General features: G+C 41.8%; 1 protein-coding gene across 1 annotated transcript in view; it reads left to right on the forward strand.

The window, feature by feature from the left end:
- Window positions 1-11,315, forward strand: part of SSBP3 (single stranded DNA binding protein 3) — a 23,056-nt gene extending 11,741 nt beyond the window's left edge. The window contains exons 6-14 of the mRNA XM_015810858.1: window positions 2,313-2,377; window positions 2,526-2,574; window positions 2,858-2,893; window positions 4,393-4,447; window positions 6,343-6,413; window positions 7,099-7,177; window positions 8,795-8,823; window positions 9,404-9,505; window positions 10,831-11,315. Coding sequence (XP_015666344.1) covers window positions 2,313-2,377; window positions 2,526-2,574; window positions 2,858-2,893; window positions 4,393-4,447; window positions 6,343-6,413; window positions 7,099-7,177; window positions 8,795-8,823; window positions 9,404-9,505; window positions 10,831-10,860 — 516 coding nt within the window. The 3' untranslated portion in view covers window positions 10,861-11,315. The remainder of the gene's footprint in view (window positions 1-2,312; window positions 2,378-2,525; window positions 2,575-2,857; window positions 2,894-4,392; window positions 4,448-6,342; window positions 6,414-7,098; window positions 7,178-8,794; window positions 8,824-9,403; window positions 9,506-10,830) is intronic.
- Window positions 11,316-11,597: the final 282 nt, after the last annotated feature.

Consider the following 11,597-nt stretch of genomic DNA (forward strand, 5'->3'; position numbering starts at 1 on the left):
ACCCCCCACCCTCCCCCCCCACCCTTTCTACACCGCAACCCTCAGACATGGCTGGTCCTGACCTAAGGTGATCCTCCCCCCTCCCAACCACCCTTGTTCCCCCTAAAAATTTATTAAAACACCCCTTTAAAAAGAACCTTAATTTGGCCAATTTCAGTAATTTTCGATTAGCACCCGCAGCATGCCACCTCTCGGGGTTTACGCCCTACGTAAATCTTCTGCATCAATTCTGGCTGTGAAAACAGCATGTTTATCTATTTTGGGAAGTATATCACATGAAGAAAAGCGTATGAACAGTACTGATGGCCAGTAGAGAATGAGAACCTACCAGGAGAGAGAGAGAGAGAAAAAAAAGGGATTTTGTTTCCAAGCCAGTCTAGATTCCAGGTGCTCTTTTGTCTGGTTTAAATGGTCTGGAACTCTTGGTGACCTCAAAACTCTCAAAAGTTTCTCGTATACTATCACAAAAGTTTGCATTTCTTATAATTGCACCAGCCAAACAAAGACGGCCTCGTGAAAGGTTCTGGATTCACGGCATATGTCAAGCAAACCAGGTGCTGCTCATCAAGATGAAACAGCATATTAGCTGTAGCATTCTTTCATACGTTTGGAGACGTAGGCATGTCATTTAGCCATTGTAAGCGGCAAGTGTGATTGCACCACATGTTTATGAAGCCTTGTGTGAATGTTAGAGACAAACTTTCTATCGGTAATATGCTTTTCTGTGTATGGGCTATGAGTGAGGAACTCGGAGCAAATCCTTTTCTTCCTGGTTGCAATTGTTCCACTTTGTGAGTAATGTAAGTCTCTGTTCCAGCCAATAAAAGATTAAATGTTGAGGGGGGAAAGCACTATCACGTGGAGGCTGTAATGGACTGTTAGATGGGGAGGTGGTTTTTTTTTTTTCATTTAATATTTCAGCCAAACAGTCTGTTTGCCTCTCAGGAATTTAGATTGTGTTTTACCTCCTAATTATAAACATAGCTGTGGTTGTGGTTTCATTTGGTTAGGACAACTTGATGGGGAAAACAGCCCATTTGGTAACTAGCAACCTATGCAGATTTTTTAGTTCAGGAATCATGCAACCCAACTGGCTTTTTTAGTAGCATTTACAATTTCTGCATAAAGAACATTGTCATGGGTAAGGTACAGCAAGGAGTCAACCAAGGAGCAGGAGTGGAGGACTTGACTTATGCCTCCTATTTTATACTTCAACCACAAGTCCCTGTTCATTGCTGCTTCTTAAACAGCAGCCCTGCATGTTACCAACAACATGATGGATTTGCTCCCTTTTCCTCTTTAGACCCATTTTTAAAGCAAATTGTTATGCCTAGCTTGCATTGACCTTTTTTTGAAGATTGATATCTGGAAGATTGGGCTAAGCAGACATTTGGATATCTAGAAGTGAATTTAAGTAGGGTCACTCTAACATTTAAGATTTAAGTGCTCTAATTTTAAGGGTTTTTAGTAATCATATTAATAGACCCATAATGTTATTTCTTTGGCCATGTGCCTTTCATGATTGTGATGTTTTCAGAAGGAAAATTAAACGTATGCAGTTGAGATGCTACTTGATCAGCATTGCTCTTTGTTACTGTTGTTGAAGACAGACTTTTGGGAGGAAGGAATGCTCTTCACAAACCTGCTACACACTTTGCTGTTGTCAACATCTCCTCTTGGGCAAACCCATTGCTTGCTCATTATTCTGTATTTCCTAAAGCAGAATTAATCTCTCTCTCTCTCTCTCTCTCTCTCTTTGTCTGTCTCTCACTCCCCTCTCTCTCATGTTCTGCTTCCTCACATCAGTCTCTCCACAACCGTTACCCCACCCCGAGCAAGTAATTTAATTATTTTACATCTCCTACTTGTTTGGATTCATGTGTAAGGAACAAACTGCATTTGGTTTGTTTGTTTTTGGTTGGAATTACTTTTCTTAGATCTTACTTATTTTCCAGGTGGGGCTACTCCCTTGTTGATATACCTTGGGCAGTGCCAGAAGCTTTTGCCCAATGGGCGTTTCTAGTTTCTAGTATATTTTCTACTAAGAGATGGAAACTTGGTGGCTTTTAATTTTTTTTAAAAAAAAAAAGCTTTTCCAATCAAACAGCAAAATGAGAGTTGCCACAGCCCTATTTCACTTTTAGAAGTTGCTAAGTTTACCTGTATGTTCATTGTCATCATCTTTTTTTTTTTAAATTAAAGTTCATTTTCACAAACTAACCCTCTCGTTTTTGTTTGTTTTTTTTCCTTTCTCTTTTCTTCTCCGGTTTCCCTTCTCGTTATGGTAGACTGATCCTTGGTTATCATTGCAGAACTATGGCGGCGGGATGAGACCTCCACCCAACTCTCTAGGGCCCGGCATGCCTGGGATTAACATGTAAGGCGTTTCTCATGCTCCTGGCTTTTGAATGATGTACCTTTCGTTTGATGTGGAAATGAGTGCTGTTTTACTCTCTACTTGGGCTTGAGTAAATGGGTGTGTGTGTGTGTGTGCTAAAAGCTTTGTTTCTTTTCTTGAACTCCAGGGGTCCAGGAGCTGGTAGACCATGGCCCAATCCCAACAGCGCTAACTCAGTAAGTGTTTTTCTGTGGAATGCCTTTATCACTTGAACCTTGGAATTTAGTTTATTTCTTCTTTCTGCATCTCCCTTTAAATATATGCTGCATCGCTTGCTCTTGTTTTCCCAGCGGGGTGCCATCCTGAGCAGGAGACATGGGATATCCTCCATTTCCTTCTGTGCAGCTGCCCTATCCTCTTAAGCATATTTAAAAACAATAAATATTTTTATTAGGGTTCTGAACCCTCCCTTGTCAAAAGGTCCCTCTCTGAAAAGTTTTGCGTGCGCTTTGTTTGCAGATTCCATATTCTTCTTCATCACCTGGTACATATGTGGTAAGTTCATATTTTTTAATCCATCAGTTGAACAAATGTGCGTGGCCACCCATCTCATCAGTGGGCAGTGAGCACAGAAAAGAGCATTATCCATAATCCTGTCAGGTGCAAGAAGTCAGGAACCAGGAGAGATTTCAAAAGTACCATAAGTTTATTTCATGCTACCTAAACACAGGAATCTGATCTACTAATGGTCAAGGCAAATTGGCTCCAGATCAATGGACTTCAAGAGGGACTGGACTCAGGTCTCTTATGGGAGCATAGAGACTCCAAACTGGTGATGCATTTGACCCCACCTTCAGGCTCAGCCTGGTCATCGCCTACAAATCCAGATCAGTTAAAAAACCCAAGTCAAGGCTGTATTGAAAAAAATGAGCTCCATAAACATCCCAGAGCCAGGACCTTGCAGTCTTCTGGAAAAGCCAACAGGATCAGAACCTTTCTGATCCCCGTGGAGATGCTGTTCCATAAGACAGTCACCGTCACAGAGGAGTCATGGTTCCTAGGCCTGCCAGGTGACACTGCTTTACTGAGCATGTCCCAGAGCATGTCCCTTCTCTCAGATCTGGTGGGACAGGTCAAGACAACTGGGAGAAGAAAGTTTCACGAGTAACCTAGTCGCATGTCACGAAGTGACAGTATATTTGTTAACTAGCTCTGGGGATACTTGTATTCACAAGTATGCAGTCTAGATTATGGTTAAAAGTTTCCTGCTGAAGGGCAGCGTCCACATCTGTATAATATGCAAATCAGGAAGCATAGTGCATAAAGCATGCTGAAAGAGAGGATGTTGATTAGCATAAGATGAAGAGGAAGTCATTTCTTTAGTCAACGTCCCCCTGAAACAGCATTTCTCAGTCTTGGTGACTTTGGGACACGTGGACTTCAACTTCCATAATTCCTCAGCCAGCCACACTGACTGGGGAATTCTGGGAGTTGAAGTCCACGTGTCTTAAAATCACCAAGGCTAGGAAGTACTACCCTAAAGTATGGAAAGAAATACCTTTCTAACCCCCAGCATTATGAATGATGTGATACTTGTGATACTCCACTTTTAATTTATCTTAGAGCAGTTACAGTCAGAATTTTTAGCAGCTTTAATTCTTAACCGGACTGGAATCAGACCATCAAGTTAACTCACTGACATAGCAAGTTACAAAGCTCTTAACTGCCCACTTATTGTTGCAACTTCTGCAGATGTGAAGGTTACAGAAAGGATGGTCCCCCTCCTTCTGTTCTTTCCCTGACAGATAGACCCAGTGTGTGCATCTTCCATAGAAGCACCTTGCTATCTCTCTGTAAAACCTTCATTTTTCCTGAGGCTTAAACAAAGAAATTGCACTTTGGCTACAAGGGTGCATGGAAGGTTTTAGCAGGAGATTAATGCTTGGCTGAATACCAAGGTGAGACATTGTTGCTGACAGCAGCAAGATCTGGCTGACCTATTGCAGGCTATGTTATCACAGTGGTGCCTGATGCGTATTTAATCTTGTCAACAGGGGCCCCCTGGTGGCGGAGGTCCTCCTGGAACACCCATCATGCCTAGCCCTGCAGGTAAGGGATGGGGGAGAGAACGGGAAAGGCGGCGTGGAAGAGAAAGAGTTTCTTTCATTGTTGGCCTTGATGGAAAATGACAACATAACATCTGCATGTGGTTGATGCCCTATTTGCTTTGGAACAGCTGCAGATAATAATCAAATGAAAATGATTCCTTCTTTCCTTCCTTCCACTGATGGCTTAGGTCAGGGGTAGGCAACCTTGGCTCTTTTATGACTCGTGGACTTCAACTCCCAGAATTCCTCAGCCAGCCACACTGACTGGGGAATTCTGGAAGTTGAAGTCCATGAGTCATAAAAGAGCCAAGGTTGCCTACCCCTGGCTTAGGTTCTGTTAGGCTTAAAGCACGGGGAAGTTGTCCACTAGGAATTAGACAATGGAAGTTCACCTTTGGATCAGCCTTTCTGGATTCATCTAAAGACAGTTTGCGATCGGCATCAAGCTCCTGGCAAGCAGGGTTAAATGTGTGACACTGCTCCCTTTGATAATTTTTAATAAATGTTGACATTATAATAGGCTTATTTCATCTTTTTTTTTTTTCATCATCCTGGTGAAACTTTTTATCCAAAGTAAAACGTGTCTGGGTGATTTGCAGAATCTAACTTAAATCATTCTCTACAGACCCCAAGGGAATTAGAGGAAAATGTAAAATAAACTCTATTAAACTCCCTAAATCCAGTGTGGTTAAGGCTGTAATGTCCCCCCTTTTGTGGGCTTTCCCTGTACTGGGGCCAGGGAATTCCTCAGAGAAGTAGCCAGGAACTCATCATCCGGCTTTACACTACAGAGCAGGGGTAGGCAACCTTGGCTCTTTTATGATTCATGGACTTCAACTCCCAGAATTCCTGAGCCAGCCCCTGCTACAGAGGATGCACAGCAATTTTGGAATGCCACTTTGTACAGTGTTGTCCACTTGTCCTCCCAGAAGGCTGCATAAAATCCCCTCCTAGCCTTTGGTTCTCTTACTGTATAGCAGAGGCAGGGAACTATAGCCCTTTTATGACTTGGGGACTTCAACTCCCAGAATTCCTGAGCCAGCCATGCTGGCTCAGGAATTCTGGGAGTTGAAGTCCCCAAGTCATAAAGGAGCCATGGTTCCCCATCTTGCCTTACAGTAAAGGAAGAGAACGGAACGTGTGTATGTGTGTGTGTGGCGGATATTCTGACAGGACCAAAGTTTGATTTGGCTCACACTTTGAGCATCAATTAGAAGAAGAAAAAATAGAAAGGGACACTTGAAGAAGGTGCTCCTGTTGCATGTAACGGGTGCACAACAGCTGCAGAGTTGGAGCTACACTTTAATATTACCACTGCTTTCCTCCTGCATTTTTATGAGGACTCTGACCTACATTTCTTACTAGATCATAATAAAACAATCCATATGTTAATTCAGCCACAAATCTTCCCGCCTTTTTTAATTCCGTTACTGTGGCCTGCTTATAAATCTTGGTGTTTGTATCCTACAGCTTGACTTTCCTCCTGCTACCAATACTAAAAATCTAGGCGCTTGCTTTATTGGGGAAAAGAATACATGAAATGATAAATATTACTCTTCTTTCAAAAAGAAGAAAAAATATTATGGTGCAGTGAGATAATTTCACTGGCTAATTTTGAGGCGCTAAGTGGCATGTGGCAGAAAATTATCTTTCTTCATCTCTCGTAGCAAAAAGGCTTCATGATCCTTGGTTAGTAGCAGACTTCTTTTCACAGTTGAATTTCTGTGATTAAAAACTTTGTGAATCTTCATTAAATACAAATTAGCCAGAAAATGGTGGTACTTAGAGGGAATTTTAGGTGATAAAGCTCGAAAGAATGAGTTCAAGTGGCATGAGTTTGTTTTAATTAAGAAATGAATTAATCACCCTGACTTAGTGGATTTCACTGTTCTATAGATTCGACAAATTCAAGTGACAACATCTACACAATGATTAATCCTGTACCGCCTGGAGGCAGTCGGTCGAATGTAAGTCTGCTTTCTAATAATTTACATATCAGATACCATAACAAATCATAATTAACTTCATCAGTTGAGGGTAAAGCAGTTTAATTGATTTCAGCAATTTGCTTCAAAATAGAAATAAAACAAACCATTAACAAGTGATTAACTCTTCAGGACTTTGTTAATTTTTTATGCTTATTAAAATAGTAGCATTCATGTGGCTCTGGTCAAGACCATCCCATGCATTGCTGAGACTGGGCTGTTTTTAAAGAGAACACAGCTTGAACCTTACTCCATCTTGCACATTTAGTTGAAGCTAATTACCAAGAGTTGCTCTGAAGATTTCCTACTCCTCATTTACTTTCGAAAGTATATGCCATTTCTGTACTCTCTCTTCAAGGGAGTGATAATTTCAGCTTTCTTTCAAAGCTTGGGTAGCTGTCTGGTATGGGTAGAATAAAATCCAATATATTAAAAATTAGGGTGTTTTACCACATCTTGCCTGATGGAATTTGATACCTCTAGCTGTTCTCTCTTTTGAAGCTATCAGATTTTTTTTTCCTAGTAACAGACTTCAAAAAAAAAAATCCTGCAGAACATATTAACTTTCTGAATGTTACAGCTGTTCATACATAAGACAATCGGTTGGGTGGCATTTTACAATACAAATGATCAATCATAATGGATGCCTTCTTTTTCCCCCCCTCAGTTCCCAATGGGGCCTGGATCAGATGGCCCCATGGGAGGCATGGGTGGGATGGAACCCCATCACATGAATGGCTCATTAGGTAAGCTGAACAAAAAAATATTTGGGGCAAAGTCACACAGGATTCTTTCTCTTGATAGAAGTTGGTTCTCGGGGGGTTTCTGATTGGGTAAGCCACATCCAATGAGTGGCTCAATTTATATATATTTTACAAGGAGGCCAAATCATTCCAAAGTCAGAGTGAGTTGTGGGAACCTAGGCGAGAATACCTTGTAGTAAGACATTGGTCAGAATGCAGAAGAAGAATTCCCTCAGCCAGTTTCAGGTGCCTGGAAGCCCTCTCCAGGAGACAGCCTTTAATCTAGTACAGGGGTCCCCAATCCTTGGACCGTGACCCACTACCAGGCCAAGGCCTGTTAGGAATCAGGCCACACAAGTGGCTGGCCGGCACATAGACACATGCACCCAACTCAATTTGTAGGAGCACGTGCAGTTCAACATCCACAAGTGGGTGGGCAAGTGCGCATGCATGCAGCTCGACTTGCATGAGCAGCAGGCTGGCATATTTATGCATGGGCTAGCATGCCACTTGCACAGGCCCATTCCCCTTTTTCCCCCCTCCCCCGCGTAAAGGTTGGGGACCGCTAATCTAGTATCCTTCTACTCTAGCTGGCTGCTTCCTTCCATAGTTCCCCACACCAACATGCTCTATCCCACCCACCCCCAACCTCATCCAGCAACGTGGGCAACAGACCACTGCCATTTTATTTTTCCATGATACCTCTTGGTCTCTTATGGCATCACTCCCAGGTATTGTAGGAAATGTTTAAAGGCTCAACACTAGGACAGGGATAAATGTGCCGTGTGACTAGGATTGTATTAATAACACCTTTGCCCTGATATCCTACACATTTCTACAACTGGTGCTCTTTGTCTTCAGAACCCGTAGGGCTTTCTCATTAGTAAATGGATGGCTTTGATTTTCCTGTTCCTTATTTTTCTGGGGAAAATTCCTCCATGTTTTCACAGGTGACTAGCCCTATGTCGATAATCAGCAGTCCCAATGTCTTTGCCATTCTTAAACACTCTTCGTAGTGTCGAAAATTAGCCAGAAAACAGGAACCGCTAGTCACAAGCCTTGCTGGACTCCTGTTGATAGATAACAGAGAAGAAGCAGCATGAACCTATCGGTGGTGTGTGTGTTTTAATTAAAGCAGCAGAAAGACCCATTAACCTCCCATGCTTGCCTTATACATCTTGCTGAAGTAGAGGTGCTGTACTCCATCTTGATCAGTGTCAGAAAGCTCACGGGAGGGAGCCGAGGCCGTAGCAACTCGATTAGGCCATTACTCTAGTGCTGTGCAGGAAGGTGAGCTGGGCTCTGCTCCGGGGAGTTTTCCATGCAGAGGAATGGCAGCTGAGGCATCCCCCAGCATGTCCCTTTCTGGAGGCAAATGTTAAGAGGTTTGCATTAGCCCAGCTGTGACCTACAACTCACTAATGTACTGCCAGCTGCTTCCCAGAAGGTCCAGCCTTACATTTTGCAGCAGCCTTATTTTCTTACATATAGGTTCCGGATCTAAATGTTTCAATGCTAGTTGGGGAAAATGTGGGTTTAGAAGAGGGAAGCGAAGTCTTTCTACTAACAGCCTGTTTTTCTCTTCCTCTCCATCCCACCATCCCAATCTTCTTTCATAAGGGTCAGGAGACATTGATGGACTTCCAAAAGTAAGTCGATATGTTGCTAATATACTTAGGTGGGGGCTTCTTATCTCTTTTTTTGGTATTAAATGGCAGATTTAGGATTATAGGGCACTATGGGGTAAACGTAGGGAGGAAATGTTCACCCTCCTGTCCAAGTTTAGTAGTTTGCCAGACTAGTTGGCAGACTTCCCCTGTTGACTTAGCAGATGAAGATCCTTATGCTCAAAGTCAGGGGTAGGCAACCTTGGCTCTTTTATGACTCGTGGACTTCAACTCCCAGAATTCCTGAGCCAGCCATGCTGAGGAGAAAGGGAGAAGTTTCCAAGCTGAGCCATGCTGGCTCAGGAATTCTGGGAGTTGAAGTCCACGAGTCATAAAAGAGCCAAGGTTGCCTACCCCTGCTCTAAGTGAAGTGCAATACTTTCTTTCTACGCACAAGCTTCATGTTTAGCTATCTTTTGCTCATCCGTGAACAATGTATTTTCCTATAGTTGTTTGTGTACACTTTGCTGAAAGACACTCTCTCACTTTCAGTGTGTATGTGTGTGGTCTGTGCGTTCCCCCTTCCCTCCCCCCCCCTTTTTTTTTTTCTTTTTAATTGTAGAATTCTCCAAACAACATAAGTGGCATTAGCAATCCTCCGGGCACTCCACGCGATGATGGTGAACTGGGAGGCAACTTCCTCCATTCCTTCCAAAATGACAACGTGAGTCATTCTGACACCCGCTCTTTAAACACATGGCGTTTCAATCTTGGAGCTTTTCAAGGCTCTTTGAGCAGTATCTGTTTTATATAAAAAAAATCAAGAAAGTATGATGTGGGGGCTGATAGAATTAGAATTAGAATTAATATCCAGAGTCAGATAATCAGTATGATATTTGGATGTAGCGTACCTTCTGTACAAGAGGAAGATAAATGGTTCCAAATCTGGGAAATAGAGACCATAAGTTATTTAAAAGAAATAAGGAAATATAGAGAGTTCCTTTGAAACAATGCTAGAACCAGAGAGCAAACACAAAAGAAGTGTGCTTGGCTCTCACAGTTTGAATGTACAAGCAACTTTGTGTACTGTATGTGCATAAGAGAAACTTGTTGCCTGACGACTTCTGGCTAGAGTTTATATTGATCACAGAGGCCCTTTCAATGTAGGAAAATCATTGCCATTGTTATTATTTATATACTTTTAAAAAAATAAAGTAACATAAATCAATGATAGGTCTTGCCATGAGGAGCTTAGAATCAGATTTTCAATGAGAATATTAGAAGAAGTAGGAAAGCACAGCTATGGACTTTTTGAAAATTATCCCTGATGGTCAAAGCAATAGAGATAACTTAAGTGGTTGGTTCTGCCAATTATGCTAATCTATATAAATAAAAATGTAAATGTTCGTTTGTTCAAAATCTTAAATCTCCGAAAGTTCTTCACTGATTGCTTTGGAATTTTGACACAACGTTGCATTCGAATACGCGCGTGTTTTTATATACCTACTATTATATAGATGTCACACCTGTGACAGGTAAAAACATTTAACCTGTCTGAGCCACAGCAACGTGTGACCGGGTACAGCTAGTACGAAATATAACTTCAAGAAAGGGATGCTGATCCAACAACCGAAGCAAACGTTAATTAAGAAAAAGAAACATCCTCATTGTTAGTGTAATTTGTTTCATGCAAAAGTATGTAAGATTAAAGTATTGTAATATTATATTCATTCTAACTTGAGGGTCTTTATCATTGTATAGATATGACAACAGAAATAGTAAAAGCAGCAACACTTGAGTTTCCACCTAACCACCAACCTACCACTAACCATTGTTGACCAACAGGAGATAAAAGAATGGAAATTAGAACTTTTTAACATATTTTCTGTCTTGTGATTTCCTGAATCAGTTAGGGAGATTGATCTCTTTCCCCATTTTCTTACCTAGCACATGAGTTAGCCATTTGTTCTGATTTTGACCTCATGCTTACTGTGTGATTTTTTTTTCTTCTTCTTTCTTTTTTTCCTTGCCCTTCCCTTCCTCACCCAGTATTCTCCCAGCATGACAATGAGTGTGTGATTTCCCTCTTCCTTCACCCCCACGTCCTCTTCTCCAGGATAAAGAAAAAGTCGGCTGCCCTTTGGAGGATCTCAAGAAATTATGCAAGAAGAGAAGAAGCTAGGTGCATTTGGCAGGGAGACATTCAAAGCCGGGGGATCCAGCCCTAATTTTTAGTTTCATGCAATAAAAAGGCTGAACTTTTTATTCCATAAAACAATGAAGGACAAATCTTTAAAATATTTCAAGACATGACAAGATCCTTCTTCTGCAGAAGGATTTATTATATGTATATGACACTTATTTTTTTTGTTGTTGTTCATTTTTTTGGAAACAGACAGAAGCCTCTAGCGCCCAATTTCAGCCTCCTTTGCTCGATTATTCTTTTAAAACCTCTTGTATGTTTGTGCTGTGCTACGCAAGGAAGCTAGTCTAGATATGAAATCTCATGTTGTCTCTGTAGCCATTAAAAATAATAAAACTGGACAGTTTTTTTTTAAAATAAATTGGTGGGTTTCGTTCAGAAGACCTTCCCCTCCTACTCCCCCTTCCCTTTTACGTTGGTGTCTTGCAGCACAACACTTCCTTCATCAAGAAGATCTGAAAAGATTTCCCTGCCTCAGTTGTAATGCAGCTGGCTCCCTTGTAGGATCACATCCTCCAAACGTTTCATTGTGATCTTGGGTATATCTGTGACTGTGGCATGCACTGTTTTAGCCCCCTCCCTTGCTTGTCCTCCCCCCTCTCCTCCTCCCCCT

Source organism: Protobothrops mucrosquamatus, unplaced genomic scaffold (assembly GCF_001527695.2).
Source record: "Protobothrops mucrosquamatus isolate PMUCROS unplaced genomic scaffold, P.Mucros_1.0 scaffold24, whole genome shotgun sequence".
Lineage (NCBI taxonomy): Eukaryota > Metazoa > Chordata > Lepidosauria > Squamata > Viperidae > Protobothrops > Protobothrops mucrosquamatus.